The 16581-nt window shown below is 41.5% G+C and overlaps 1 protein-coding gene across 2 annotated transcripts in view; it reads left to right on the forward strand.

The window, feature by feature from the left end:
• Positions 1-11492: 11492 nt before the first annotated feature.
• The window catches only part of opn3 (opsin 3), a 15260-nt gene continuing 10171 nt past the window's right edge, over positions 11493-16581 (forward strand). Inside the window, exon 1 of one of the 2 annotated variants that reach the window (XM_078273646.1) lies at positions 11493-11977. In XM_078273646.1, the coding sequence (XP_078129772.1) occupies positions 11659-11977 (319 nt within the window). In that variant the 5' untranslated portion in view covers positions 11493-11658. Of the gene's footprint in view, positions 11978-12141; positions 12244-16581 lie in introns of those variants that run through there. The other variant, XM_078273647.1, reaches the window with a different exon arrangement.

Here is a 16581-nt window from a genome sequence, read left to right on the forward strand (position 1 = left end):
CCACTGTCTAATTACCTCCACCAAGGAGTTTGTTTGGGTTTGGTTTGTTTGTCTTGATTGTCAGCAGGATTACGGAAAAACTACAGGCATCATTTTTAATGAAACTTGGTCGAGCATTGGAAGGCCAAGGAAGCCAAGAAAGAACCCATTAAATGTTGGAGCAGATCCGAATCACAGGGCACATACACTGACCTTAACATTGCCAGAAAGGGCATGGCGCTCTCTGAATGCCCTTCTAATTCATCGAGAGATTTTGCTTTGTTAATCTTTCTGCAGCAAAGTTACCAAAAGAAAATCACTGTGCGTTGAATGCTTAATGTGCTCGATGGTGTTTTTTTGCCTCCAACGGCGCCTTCCAGGCAGCTAACCCTAACCTTAACCCTAAACATAACCATTGCCGTGCTGCCTGGGAGGAGACGTTGGGGGCAAAAAACACCAAAGACCGCTTAATGTCATGTAATTTCATTAGGTAACTTCATGACCCTAGTCACCGATCAGTCCACACCATCAGTATACTCAACCTCAGGTACCACACATCAAAGCTGCTACATGCTAATATTCAATATAGAGTGTACATTTACACCGAAACATCAATACAAGTAATGATGACATTCTGTCAGCAGCGTCTGTGTCAATACCTGTCCAGCTCCAGTCACTGTGTGACATTTACATGATTTTAGAGCTCCAGCGAGTCACTTCCACCATGATTTCCAAGTCACCTGGTTCCTTCTCCCCCTGAAGTCCTTGCTTGAAAAAAAACATAATTACTCTTTTGTCTGACGCTGTCTGTTCACTAATCCTGGATTTTGCAGTCCCAGTGCTCAGCTGTTTTTTATCTCTTCTGCTATGACCTTTTGTCCCTCGGTTCCTCAATGCTGCACTGACAATATGGTATGAGGGTGACAATGGTGACTACTAAAATATGCCTGCCAGCATAAACTGAGCTGATCACACCTTCCACTTAAACAAAACATTATATTGTTTTGTTTTTTTTTGGTCAAAAGCTGGTTTAGCAACCTGGCAAACAGTGTTGTGCAGTAACATATTATTTAGTAACGTGTTACAGTAATGTGATTACTTTAATCAGTAGCAAGTGCCTAAAGGATTACAATTTGAAATTCAGGAATTACATTTCAGTGATTAATCCCAGTACAGCTCCATTACTCTGACTATTAAGGGGTCGACTGTCATATAAGGAGGTTGATGGAGGCTTGGTTAATATCAGTTTGGTCTGAGACACGTTAGCTTAGCACAAGGGGTTAGCCTCTACCAAAAGAGGAGAGCGCGCCAGAGTGTTTTTTTCCTATCCCAGAATGTAGAATGTAGAATAAATGGTGATAGGTTTAGCAATGTAAGACTATAAGCAGGATAATGGATGGTGATCTGGACTGTATTGCCCTCACTAATTACTGCACACTGATTCACTCTGTCAGTCTGAGCAACAGAAACCGGACTGTAATAACATTGCACTGAAGTGAGAAATTAATAATTTTTTAGACAAAAGAACATTTATATGTACATCATTTCATGTAAGACAAATAGAACGAAGTACAGGACACGAAGACAAAGATTAACACTGCCATTTGTGAGAACGTGTCAATCAGGGAGAAAAGAAAATTGCTGTGTCTTTTCAGCCTAATCTGGTTTGTCACACAGCCAACAACAGAGGCCAGAGCTGGAGAGGGACGAGACAACAGCTGGAGGAAGTTAGAAAATGTGGAAGCAGAGTTTGATAAAGCTCTTTGATATGACAGAGTCAATAAGAGAACAAAAAGCCCAGACGTCGGGGTTTCATTCAGTCAAGAGCTGCCCACCATTATCATGTTTATGCACCACAACGATTCATTATCAAGCTAGCCTGGCTAACCATCCAGCTATAGCTACTGGATGTAAAATGACTGCCAGTTGCCTCTTTATTCTACCATTGACAGCATATTTGGGATGATTAAGTTATATTTGGTTAAATTGCAAAAAATCAGCTGGTCAACCACCATTTGTTTTTATTTGCGTTTGTGCCCTTTTTCAGAAAAAATAGAGACCAATGTGATAATTCATAACATGTAGAGGTGGTGTAGATTGTTTTAACTAAGGCACAGCACCATGGTATTTCCCAGGAACGTGAACTATTGTCTTTTCCAAAATGTCAAACCCTATTGCTTTACCCTTTTGATTAGGCCTACTTCATTTTCAATGCTAATAACATTTTAATCCAATAGGTAGAGGTTTCTGCAAAAATCCGGTTACCTCCTCAGTTCTAGTATATTGTGAGCAGTGATGGAGTACTCGAGTCCTGGACTCGGACACAAGTCCGACTCAAGTTGCTATTCTCTGGACTCGTGACTCGACTTGGACTGACGCACTGATGACTTGTACTTGGACTTGAGGATTCATGAAATAGGACTCGGAAGTTGGATGAAGTTTCTGACTACTTTTATGTGTAATAGGCTGTGATGGAGTACTTGAGTCCTGGACTTGAGTTGCTATTCTCTGGACTCAGACTTTTCTTTGATGACTCGGACTTGAACTCAAACACCTGGGACTCGAAACTTGACTCGGACTTGACAGTTGGTGACTCGACTACAACACTGATTGTGAGTGTATATAGAGTAACTGCTGATATTGTGTCAGCAGAACCCTCCCCATGTCATTGCAGTACAGCGACATTAAACCAGCAGTTCAAACTGAAGGCTTGTACCAAAGCAATTACAGGATAATGGAGCAATAACTCAGTGAAATAGCTTATTATAATATAATTTTGGAATGTTTCCTCTGAAATCTTGTTGATTTATATGTTGCTGTGTCTAGGGTCATGTTTAGTAAGTTGCCCTGAGCAAGGTGCTTTGGACGCAAATTACCACATATAACCTAATGATTGGGGTGTGATTACCTGACCTGCAGAACAGACTGTAATTCAGATTGACATTAACTATGATAATCACTTGTGAAACTGTAGTACATTGATTTTAAATAGACACAATTTCTCAGCTGAGCCTCATCCGGACTCCCAGTACAGTTCACATGTTTGGCCTCTGCTAAAAGCACCCACCCACCACCACTCCAGCTTTGGAATTCACAAAATACTTTTTATAAATTAGGTCTTTAAGAGATGCTTATTATAATTATGTGCACATGCCTGTGTGTGTTGGGGACATCAATACAATTAAAGTGATGAGGAGGACCCCCAGTTGTTTATGAATCAGCATTTCTCACCATGACAGCAAAGGACATTGAAGCTGACAGTGAGGGTTGCTTGCAGTGCATGTTTCAGAGCGAGGTGAGGGGACATCGTCTGCAAAGCTGGTAGTTATATAATGATGACAACTGCAGGAAAGTAAGCCTGAGCTTAGTCTGGATCAACGGAAGTACATTTCCAGGATAATTGCCTGACATCCGGCTCGTGTCCCTCACCTTCCCCTCTCCGTGTGTGGTCATTCTCATAAATTATTTCTCTTCGGGAAACAACAACAAACTTTGAGCTAGCAAGACACACGCTGAAAATGACAAGTTTTGAATAAAATTTGGATAGTGCGACAAGCCAGGCCTGCTTGATTCTTTCGGTAAAGTGTAAAGATTTACAAAGAATATTTTTACGGCATTTACTCTCTAACTGGGACGTTTTGGGACCGATTGGTGAGATTGCTATGGATGAAGTAGCCTACACACGGAGATACACTGGTAAGATGTTTAACCATGTATATCCAGCTAATTTAAATAGCTCACGTTACTGTATTGTGTGAACAGTTAACTTCATTTAATATTGTATGTGGCGTTTTGTTTTGTGGGGTGCAAATGTTCCACCAAAACAAGTTCCTTCCCGAGATTATTTAGCAGAGCCACCGTCGCTGCATACGGAGCTTAGCGTCGCCCAAGACGATTGTGATTGGTTTAAAGAAATGCAAACAACTCAGAGCATTTTATTTCTCCTATCCCAGAATGTACAGTGCTAAGCATAAGTGAATACACCCATGCTAAAGTTGACTAAAAAGAGGAATAAAAAATAATCTTTTGGAAATTGATCTTAATGCCTTAATTGAAAGAATTAGGAAAAATCCAACCTTTAAGGACACCAATTTTCTTTGTGAATGAATAATGTATCGTAAATAAATAGATGCTCTTCCTTAAAATACAGGGGGCATAAGTATACACACCCCTATGTTAAATTCCCATAGAGGCAGGAAGATTTTTATTTTTAAAGGCGAGCTATTTCATGGATCCAGGATACTAAGTCCCCTTGGCCTTTGGAATTAAAATAGCCCCACATCATCACATGCCCTTCACCATACCTAGAGATTGGCATGGGGTACTTTCCATGAGATCATCTCTCAATGCAAATCAAACCAGCTATTAGGCTAACCGACATAAAACCATGCCAATCTCTAGGTATGGTGAAGGGTATGTGATGATGTGGGGCTATTTTAATTCCAATGGCCAAGGGAACTTTATCAGGATGCATAGTATCCTGGATCCATGAAATAACTGGCCTTTAAAAATAAAACATCTGCCTGCCTCTATGGGAATTTAACATAGGGGTGTACTATGGGCTGAAATATGCGCCACCAGAAACTGAATTTGAATCATTTATATTGGAATTTGAATTGCTGAACTTGAATAACTGCATTGAAAAACTGAACTAAACTGTGAATAGTATAATTTGAAATTGAATTTATTCGTTTGGAACTGAAGTCCAATAAAATGTGATCCTCACTGAAAAGTCAACTCTCTATATATCTTCACATTCAGTTCTCACAATTCAATTTCAAGTTTCTGTGACAGACATCCGGGTAGTTGGAGGATGAAGGAAGAGCAATCGAGCACAGATCGATAGATAGAGTTCAGTGGCGCCGATACACAGGACTCCTCTTCGGGCCAATCAGCACCTACGTTAGATCGTAGATATACAGTATGTTAAATTGACATTACCATATTTGTCCCAGCCGAATCCATGGTGGTCACGCGGCTCATGCTAGTCTCAAGGTCAAGGCAAGGCAAGCACTTCTTCCTCATTTCATGGCGGGTACTGTGCTCAAAAACGTAGGTGCTGATTGGCCGAAGAGGAGTCCTGTGTATCGATTGTATTTCAATGCAGTTATTCAAGTTCAGCAATTCAAATTCCAATATAAATGATTCAAATTCAGTTTCTGGTGGCTCATATTTCAGCCCATAGAGCGTACTTACTTATGCCCTCTGTATTTTAATTTTAATTCATTTATTGACGATACATTATTCATTCACAAAGAAAATTGGTGTCCTTAAAGGTTGGATTTTCACTCATTTTTTTAATTAAGGCATTAAGATAAATTCCCAAAAGATGATTTTTTTATTCCTTTTTTTAGTCAACTTTAGTATGGGTGTATTCACTTATGCTTAGAACTGTATGTGTGGTTTAGCCAGACCGTACTCCACACCGCTGTAGAGATAGGTCTGGCAATACAAGACTAGCCTGGGATAAATACAAACACATTTAGAAAGTTGCATTTGATTGGCATGAGATTACCCAACAGTGAGGTGAAGAGAGGAGAGGAGAGGAGACAGGCTGAGCAGAAAATAGACAGCTGACACTGACGGGTCCCACTGGGTGAGTGTGTGGTAAATGCTTTTCCAGTAATGGCGACATGCAGGCACCTTAAACCCATGTATGACGAGTGCATCTCTCTGCTAAAACTACCTCTATGGCATGCACCAGTACGTGAGTCAGTCATCGTCCGCATTTGTGCAGGAGAAGGTGTGTGTTATACACTGTCAGCCACATCAGAGGTGTCAGTCATATTAGAGAGGAAGGCGAAAAAACATTTGAGGGGGGGGCAGTGTTCAAAAGAGAGATCAACAAAAGCTCAAAAAAGCTACTGCTGCTGCACAGACATTACAGCTTCAAACTGTCTGTGAAGAGAGATGTAGGTCAGGTGTGTGTGTGTGTGTGTGTGTGTGTGTGTGTGTGTGTGTGTGTGTGTGTGTGTGTGTGTGTGTGTGTGTGTGTGTGTGTGTGTGTGTGTTTAAGAAAAAAAAGCCACTGAAAACACAAAACCCAAAGCTTGGGAAATAAAGCTGGGGATGTGTACACAGATATACTGTCAACTACATAAACATTTGTGAATAAACCAACAACCTCTCACATGTAACCAGTACTGTATAGGGAAAATGGAAGACTTTTACATTATTGATTATGATTATGTTAGTTATTTACCATGCTTATATATGAAGTGTTTTATTCTAAATTAGGAGGAAAGGTTAGTTAGAGTTAATTGTGCCAATTGTGATGTAAGATAAAGAAGAACAGATGGAAGAGACACCAACCTGGCGGCCAACCGTCGGCAGAAAAGGCAGTCGGACTGATCTCCCCGAGTTGGTCAGAGAAGTGCCTCGGAACACACTGAAGCGACGCCGACTTGAGCGTACGTTCTGCGCGTGCGCGGAACACTTCTCCATAACAGCAGGCGGCGCTAATCTGTATTGTCGCCCAAATAATCAGCTGATTGGACGAACGCATCACGTGGGTCTGGCTTCTCCCCGACCATAATGGCGGCTTGTTCGGAATACAATCTCATATTATACGAAAAAAGTTCACGAAACGTGTTTCTGAAAACATTTGAAGCGAGAAATAGGCCATGCAGTTGAATCTGTCTTCATTTCAGATCGACAAAGGTCAGCTTAAAAGATTTTCGTCAGATTTTGAAAGGCCTTCGTCAGGCTCATCCCACTCGTCATTTCCGGTAATTGGTCATTGGGTCCGACTGCCCACTGGCCGATTCAACATGTCAAATCGGCCCAAATGAAGGCCGACGGCACGGAACACACCGAACAGACTCGAGTCACCAACCTCGCCAGACTGTCCGACGGCCGATAATCGGGTTGGTGTGTCAGCGCCTTTAGAAGGGGTTAGACAAATTATTTACACTTTACAGATGAACTTCTAAATACTACCTTGTTTGTAAGTAAAGCTTCATTCATTGATTTTTTTGTGGCTACTTGGAGGCAGCAGAACAAACACACACAACATTGACATATCATCACCCGATAAAGTTCTTATGGCTAATGTATTAATAAGCAATTGTCTATTTATACACACAGGTATTAACATTAATTTGGAGTAATATTTTTTGGGCCATCAGTATTCACAATATTAACTCATTAATTTTAGCTCTGTTTTGGTTTCCACTAACTCCAGAGGGAAATATCTGGCTCTTCAACTGAAAAATGTTCCACTATGTTGCTAATTAGCTGCTAACTTTGGAAGTCTGTCATTTAGTGCTGGCCAGGTAGGCACAGTGAATTTATTATATGAAATAATATGTAAAATATTGATTAGTGCAGATTTAAATATGTTCCAATCTGGAAATTACCTCTGCATCCCAATGGCAGCGCTCGACAACACCGGCCAGGCTCAAAAACACAAAAAAAAAAAAAAAGAAAAACCAGACACCTGCCTGACAACAAAGCCTTTTTGGATTCCTCCACTGGAGGGGAGAAACCTCCAGAGGCCGAAGCATCTAAGAATACCTCGACTGCTCCTCACAGCTCTGAGAATTGTAGACCTCAGAGTCAATCATAACCGCTTTATGTGTCTCTCACTATGGCATGTTAATATGTTGTATTTTACATTTCTACACTTAAGCTCTGATGTAATGCATGCACACACATGCACACACACACACATACACACACACACACACACACACACACACACACACACACACAGGTTTGTGGCACTATCTTTGTGGGGACCTGTCATTGACATAATGCATTCCCTAGCCCCTTACCCTAACCCATAACCCCTAACCCTAACCCTAACCTTAACCCTTACCCTCACCCTAACCATAACCTAATTCTAACCCTAATCCTAAAACCAAGTCTTAACCCTCAAACAGCCCTTTAAAGTTGTGGGGTCCAGCATTTTGGCCCCACAAAGCTGTCGGGACCCCCGGTTTTTGGACCCCACGAATATAGTTAAACAAGCCCCCCCCACACACACACACACACACACACACACACACACCTTTCTTATCCAATTACTGCGGGAGCAAGATATGGTTTACTGTAATGAATTATTCATGACTCATTAAAGATGCACAACAAAGGTTAGCGTGTTATTAATCTAGAATCTGCTCTTCTGAATCCCTTTAAAAGTTTATTTCTTGAATTGAGCTGACATCATTGCCCGCCATAATTAAGTTAAGCTTTTCAGTGCGGGCAGAATTGGGCCACCAATCTCACTGTGATTAGAGTTTAATTCTGGCTGCCCTTGCAGCTGCACATGGCATTTGACTTGGGTCTCGTGAAACATTAAAACAAAGCCATTAAACTAGTTCTGAGGGAAATTCCTGACATTGTTTACCACAGTCCAACCATGCCAATGTGCACATCATTTGCATGTGCCAATATTTATACACTGACTGTGGGTTTTACTGTGTTGTTACCTCCGCTGAGGTCATGTTTGTTTTTCTGTCTGTCTATGTCTGTCTGGCCCGATTTTCCTAAAAACATTGGTGGAAGCCAAGGAAGAACCCATTACATTTTGGAGATCTGAATCCCGGATGTAGACGATGCCTTTTACACATTCAATTACACTGTGTTATTTTTAAATTTGTGCCACATTCATTCGGTGTCGGAGTAATTTCTGTTTTAACTCGGCAAGAAAGGCAATAAGCGCGTTTTCCCAAAATGTTTAAATATTTCTTTAAACCCCACTCTGCACTGATTTCTGAGGGTTTTTGTTTGTGTTCAATTTGTGTTTCTCTGTTCTGTGCACCATCTGATATAGAGGGTTTTCACGGCGCGTCATCAGACCAGAAGTCGCCATGTTGGAGGTCCTCCGCATCACAACAAAGCACAGGCACTGAAGTAGATCCCGAACGGCGTTAAGGAAAATGGTTAATTATTGCTGTGTTTTAGGTTGTACCAGTAGGTCAGACCGAGAAAAACATTTGGAATATTATTGACTTCCAAAAGTTATTAAAAACCATGGAGAGATGCCAGTTATCCAGAGGAAAGGAGGCGCTTGTGGTCGGCAAAGCTCAACCAGGATCTACGAGGGAAAGCTCTGTCTTGTTCGGTCTTTGAAATAAAAAAAACTGTGTAGAGTCCTTGGCACACCTTGGTATACAATGATATCATACAGTTAAGGTTAGGTTGATTAAAGACGGTGTGCATTGCTGGCCTTCACAACTGCAGTCGTTAATGACTTGGTACTGCATCTCCCTCACCCCATCCCACACACCTTCTGGTTATAAGCTCCAAACTTTTGTAGGATTTAGGTATTCCGCTGTGTATGGCTCGGCGAAGAAAACCAGGTAGTTGACTATATCGGGTTAGTAGCTGAAGGAAGAATCACGGGTCATATGGATCCAGAAAGAGAGCCAACTTGTAGCGATCTGCACAGTAAACTGTAATTACTCAAAATATCGTGCCTTTTTTTGTGGTCCAAGTCCTTCCCTATATGCCTTTGCATCTTGGACGCGTTTTGATGAGCTTTTCTGTTGTTTAGACATAAAGTATTAAAGTATCCAAAGTGCACAATACGCCATTACTCCATTCAGTTGTTTACACCGAGTGCCTCCAATATGGCCGCGCATCCAGGTTACCGCCCAGAACGTGACGTCGGTGAAAACCCTCTATTACCTGGCACATCTTGTGGGATTTGTTCTGTATGTCTGAATGATAAATGGTGCTAATAACAATAACAAAATTGATCTAAAAATAAATAAATAAGAAGACCTTAGATATTATGTTCATTGTCTCATGTGACAAACAAATGGGAGGAGAGAGAGAGAGAGAGAGAGAGAGAGAGAGAGAGAGATGGACAAATAGGGACTCCGAGAAATGCTTTGATTGGAAGCTTGACCTAGTTGCAGAAACTCTGACCAGAGATAAAAAGCAAAAGTGTAAACTCAATAAGAGACATCCATCTTTAAGTACCTATGGAGATTCTGGCAGCACCGAAGGCTATAGAAAGAGTGACGCCTCCAGAGAACAAACAGTGTTGCAGGCCTGAACAATAGCCTGCATCTATGGATCACTGGTGATGCAACTGTTATCCAACATAGCAGCATTATTACACTGCTGTTCTTCTGCAGCAGTTTTTACACCGACACGTCAGTATTAATCATAAAAAAGCAACGACATGTTCCAGGAAAATCAACAACTGACCTCAGCGCTTACAGTTCCTTTTTTACAACGCCCTTAGCATATAAAAAAAAAAAACAAGTACACATTTTATCACAGTGCTAGTCTACAGCCTAAACCGTGACAACTGTGATTACATCAAGATGAGTATGCTTAATCTATATCTCAAATTAAATATCTTGAAACTATAAATGAACATGTGCGTCAGTGGATGAGCACAATTCCCTGCAGCATAATTAAAACATTTTTTACAGTCTGCGTGTGCTGTCTGTCCTCATCGCTCACACTCTCATCCCGTGTGTTATTCTAGAGAAATCTGCTATTTGGAATCAACCTGTAGGCACTGAGAAATGAGGTCAGATGCAAACAAAGTCGCTGAGGGAATCCGACATTTCTGTGTGGACACAGGATGAGACGACATGACGACAAGAAGACCGCCTCGAAATGTCACACGAGGTGCAGACATGCAACCAAAATTAGCAGAGTTGCGAAACTGTAGGTCAGCTAAGACCTAAGGTCAGGAAGTGACTTGGAACGGAAATGCTAATAAAAAAAAAGTGCACTCATGGAACTTTCTTTTGGTGCCTCATTTCCTGTTATCCACACACTCTCCTCCTATCATTCTTCCAGCTTCATTGCTAAACATTATTCTTTGTTTGTACAAAAATTTGATTCACCTGTGAAATTCCAGTGAGTAGCTGTGGTGTGAGAAACATACCATATGCACCAGGTGAAGAAATATTCTGTAAATAGAAACAGATATTTAGTGTTTCACGTTCAGTCTTTTCAGCAGCCAGAACAGTTTGCTAGTGTTAATGAAAGAGTAGGTAGGCTATACCTTGTTTGTGTTTTTATACATGTGCTGATAATTATTGAAAAATGTTTTCAGCTTCCAATAAAAAAAAACTAAATCTGCCGTCATAAATGCATTCAAACACTTAAAAAAAACAACACTATATGTAATGTTTGTCTTGGCGTAGAGGTATAAATAAATAGCATTATTTAATTAAAACACGTCACTGTCTTTATTATTGAATTAAAGGCTACATCAATTTCCTCACAGTTAGTCACAATTAAACGGGAGATCATTGGGAGACTGCTTTCAAAATAAAAGTGTGAAATATTAAATTATGAAATACGAGTGTGCATCATCTGGAAATGCATTATTTAGTTTCACTCATTATTTTATCACTTTAGAAATGTTGTTCTTAAATGCACTGCTTCCTCTATTTTTGTCAAACGAGTGCAGTGTAGGATGTAGCCTGTATGTTCGCAGCCAAACACGTAGGTCAAAAAACGGTTTTATTTTGAAAGTATAGGCGGAAATATAACGTTTAAAAACAATGTTACTTGACAGTGGTACGTTGACACAGTTTCAGTAAAAAGCGGCTCGAGGAGGTTTGAATTAGCGGCGCGGGGGAGCGCGTGGAGAAGCGGCTGGACCCTACAGTGTCTCGTGCCCAGCTAGGGCGCGCGCTCACACACACACACCGTGCGCAGCACAATGCACCACATTGGACACCACAAGTTTTTATCCACGCAATGAATCCTGCGAACGAAACCAGAGCGGAGAGAACTACAGAACATTATATTTTTACAGCTGCCACCTACAAACTTCTCGCCTTTACTATCGGGACCATTGGAGTGTTCGGCTTTTGTAACAACGTCGTTGTCATCATACTCTACTGTAAATTCAAGAGACTAAGGACGCCCACCAATTTGCTACTGGTCAACATAAGTTTGAGTGATTTGCTGGTTTCTGTCATCGGAATAAACTTTACGTTTGCTTCGTGCGTCAGAGGCGGGTGGACTTGGAGCCATGCGACATGCATCTGGGACGGCTTCAGCAACAGCTTATTTGGTGAGAGACATACAAAGAGGAAACGATATTTGTTTATACTAGCATATAGTTACCCCTATTTCCCTTAAGTATTTGGTATTTGCCAATATAGGCAACACTATTACTCATATTGTAATTACAGACATCATTCAGAATATGAGCAAACGCAGTCTAATGTGTTATTATGTAGAAGGTAGAGATGAGCTCGTCCTCAATACTGGTAGCTGTATAACGCATGAAAGAAGGATATTCCACATAGATATCATTTCTATAAAATACACGATAATGTAAGTAAAAGCTGAACATAATTTTGAAATGGTGACACTTTTTCTGTCAGCTCTTGTGCACACTTAATTTGAAAATACAGATTGGTTCCTAAACCGTTTACTGACCCTTTAGTCTTTCCCCATGATGAGGTGCAGTAAAATCTAACGACCTTGAATCCATTCCAATTAAATACTATGTTGTCTGACAGAATGTGTTTTTTATTTTGATGAAAATGAGCATATTGTGCAGGTCATTGCTTTTTGCAGATGGATGTTTTTTATCACTTCATTTGCACATACAGCTTCTATTTTTACTGTTACGTTTATTACCAGCACAACTGTGTTCAGCAGCGAAGTGTAAATGAACACCCACTGGTCATTGTCCAGGTCCCACCCCTGTATGAGTTCTAGCTCAGGGAGGATGGATTTGTGATAACAAGCTCATTAGAGCAAAACCCAGATATGCACGGTTGTGTCTCCTCTTCTTTCGTCTCACTGTCCCTTAATGGACATTGGCTTCTTCTTCTTCTTCCAGCACATGTTCTAAAGAACATTTTTGCCTGCCCCATGTGGCGCCCACAACACAGCAACACTGGCTTTGTTGATCTGGTTTGCATTGCAAAGACGTCACAGATGAGAAATTCAGAAAGAATTGCAAAGTATGCCTAGTTGTTTACGTCCAGATACTGTTATTCAAGGTATGGGAATGCCTTCTTTCATCACTGAAATGACATTGAGCAGAAAGCAGTAGGGCCAAGTTTGAAAAGTCAAGTCATTGTTATTTATATAGCTAAGCACATTTAAAACAACAGAAGTTGACCCAAAGTGATTTCCAGTAAAGGCAGATGGTTTAAGATCTGCCTCAATATAGATAAACAACATAACAAACAACAATACAAAATGTAATACACAAGAACTGACATGATAAGTCAAAGTCAAGTAACGAAAAAGGAAGTTAGGAAAGGCAATCAAATCAACAATAGATTAAAAAGCAGTAAAGGGAAGAGTGGCTGATGGTATGCCACTAATGCTACAGCGGCTTATGCCGATCCCGCATACAGTGGCATATGTCGATCCCTAAAGTTGTATGTTGCTTGTGTTCTACGGGCACATACTGTTTCCTACCGGCAGGGACTGCTTTAAATTGGTAGGCCACTGTCAGTCAGTCACAGCAGAACCGCTACCTAATGCACATGCAAATTTAATACAAAGGAGCTTGTTTTATGACGAATACTGCTGTAAAATGTATATTTTTGCTCCATTCAATTCATGGATGTATTATATTAAAGGTCCCATGGCATGAAAATTTCACTTTTATGAGGTTTTTTAACATTAATGTGAGTTCCCCTAGCCTGCCTATGGTCCCCCAGTGGCTAGAAATGGCGATAGATGTAAACCAAGCTCTATCCTGCTCTGCCTTTGAGAAAATGAAAGCTCAGATGGGCCGATCTGGAATCTTCCCTTGATGACGTCATAAGGAGGAAGGTTACCTCCCCTTTCTCTGCTTTGCCCGCCCAGAGAATTTGGCCCACCCATGAGAAAGAGAGAGACATCATGGTCAAGGCCGTTACGCAGCTGGTGGAAATTGGGGGTTAGGGGACCACTAAGACCTATATAAAACCAGGCACTACGCGCAAAAAGTTTCTAAGCTTCCGGGTTTACGTCCGTGATACGCGGACCACTGAATATGCGCAATAATGTTTCTCCCGCTCGGCCCATAGACTTTACATTGTGGTGACGTCACAGGTTTTTAAATCGTTTTTTTTTTTTTGGCTAGAGGGAAGTTTGTTCAAATATGAAAAGTCCATGGATTAAACATTTTGAATACATAGTCATAACCGACCCTGTTTGCAGTTTGAGGTGTCCTGTCAATAGTTTTACAGATGTTTCTTTTACAATGGTGGCCTATGAGGGAAATGCTTTTTGGGCTGCAGAGGGATTTTTCATTGCAATACAATGGCCACTGGACAAAATTGACTGCAAGGTATATTTTTATTTTTATATATATATATATAATGTGGCAGGAATGATTTTTTTGTAGCTGTCCGTGCGACATTGAAGCTGTCGGAGCCTCTTACAGAAGGTGCGCCGCTGGTGGACCAGTGTGAGGTGAAGGAGGGTGATATGATTAGATTACAGTTTACAGTTTGTTCAGTGACCTCCTCTCCACCACAGCTGTCGCTGGCTCCGATGCTGCGGAGGAGGAGGAGAACAGAGCGCTGGCCACAACAGACTGGTAGAACATCTCCAACATTCTGCTGCACACGTCGAAGGATCTCAGCTTCCTCAGGAAATGAGAGTCTGCTCATCCCCTTCTTGTAAACAGCAGTGCTGTTGATTTTCCAGTTCAGCCTGTTGTCAATGTTAACACCCAGGTATCTGTAATCCTCAACCATCTCTCTGGTCTTATCCACATTCAGCAGCAGGTGATTCTTACCAGCTCACTCCACAAAGTTGTCCACCAGCGCTCTGTACTCTCCCTCCTGTCCATCCCTTAAACGCCCAACAACTGCGGAGTCATCAGAGAACTTCTGTAGGTAACATGACTCTGAGTTGTACTGAAAGTCTGTGGTGTATAAGGTGAACAGGAAAGGAGGCAGCCCAGTACCCTGTGGAGCTCCTGCAGTTCGTGCTGTCCTTAGCTCCTGTCTGCCCCATGACCTTCACTGGTGATCCACGGCTTGTTGTTGGGAAGGCAGCGTACAGTCTGGGAGGGCATGGTGATGTTCTCACAGAATTTAATGTATTCTGTGATGCAGTCTGTCATGCTATTGATGTCCTTCCCATGTGGCTCACATAGCACATCCCAGTCTGTAGACTCAAAGCAGTCCTGCAGTGCCTCCTCAGCCTCCTGAGTCCACCTTCTCACAGTCCTTGTGCTGCTGGACAAGAGGAACATACTGTACTTTGGAGTCAGCAAGACAAGGTTGTGATGAGAGAGAGAGAGAGAGAGAGAGAGAGAGAGAGAGACTGTAAATATTAAGTCTATGTTTGAGATATGTTTTCTCTCGTTTGGTGGGTGTGTCTCGGCTCAGGTCACAGGTGATACTCAATCAGCAGAGACGTCTGTAAACTCGTGGTGATAAAACATTTAAAACTGCATCAGTGTTTAACGTTGATGTTTCTTTAAGCCATATTACATGAGAGGGTTTAATTTCGAGGTCCGAAAGGCGCATTACAAGTATAGGCCTCCTCAAGTGTAATATTGTGATTATACAACAACGGTTACCAACAAAATAAGTGATCAATCTGTATTCATATTGTGGAGCAATTCGCTCTTGAAATACAAAAATCAGACAGGATTTATAGTCCCTCCCTGTTTAGTAAACCAGCCGATTTACCGTGGGATTTATCAAACTGAATAAATCCCGCTCGCACATATAAACACAAAACTGCTTTGCTAACTCCAACGTGTTGTAAGTAAGACATCTGCTGAAAAAGTTATTGTATTCATTAGCATGATTGTCGTACTGTTTAGTTCACAAACATCAAACACATAGCGGACCAGACGCGAGCTTTTATTTTGAAGAGGGCATGAGACGGGAGCATAGACTGTATATTATTAATATGTTATGTTATTAATAATAATAATATTAATTTAATATACAGTCTATGGAGTTCTCCAGCCTGAGCCATACCCGACTCTAATAAAAAGGCAGAGCGCTCTCTCCCCGTGGGGTCGAAAATCCAGCTGTTCCACTAGCTGCTCCCTCTAGAGGTCTGGAGAACTTCCGTTGTGTAATCTGGATGCTGCGTTTTTTTGTTGTATTTCTTTTCTGGGTTTGCGTGCTTTTCTTTTTGCATCGTATCATATTTGCAGCGCGTTTATCTATTTGGTTGTGTTGTGTGTATTTGCAGCGTGCAGCAGATGGTGGGATGTAAACAGTGATCACAATGGCGGACGTAAACTCGCTCAAACTCAAAGTGTATGAAAATAAATCCCCTAGCTGTGTACTCCTCTGTACACTCACATGCTGTCACTTTCCGCCTTATTGATATTACTTGGAGGAGGCTGGTGTCAGTGTGCCCGACACACTCACAGGCCACAGAAGCTGCAGCAATAAACCCTGGCAGCTCTGTCAATGCACGTCCGTCCTACTGAAACCAAAGCTGGACGAAGAGGACATTGGAGTGTTGACAGTGGATAGATGTATGTTATGTAAAGGTCTGTGTAGTCTTGCATTGCCAGACCTTCCTCTACAGCGCTGCGGAGGAAGGTCTGGCTAGTCCACACAGCAATCTGGGATGGGAAAAAAAAATGTGCTCGGGTTCGTTGGCATTTCTTTAAACCAATCACAATCGTCTTGGCTGAATGATTTATTTCCAAGAAACTAATGAGCACATCTCTGGTAAAAGGCA

This window comes from Sander vitreus, chromosome 17 (genome assembly GCF_031162955.1).
Source record: "Sander vitreus isolate 19-12246 chromosome 17, sanVit1, whole genome shotgun sequence".
Taxonomy (NCBI): domain Eukaryota; kingdom Metazoa; phylum Chordata; class Actinopteri; order Perciformes; family Percidae; genus Sander; species Sander vitreus.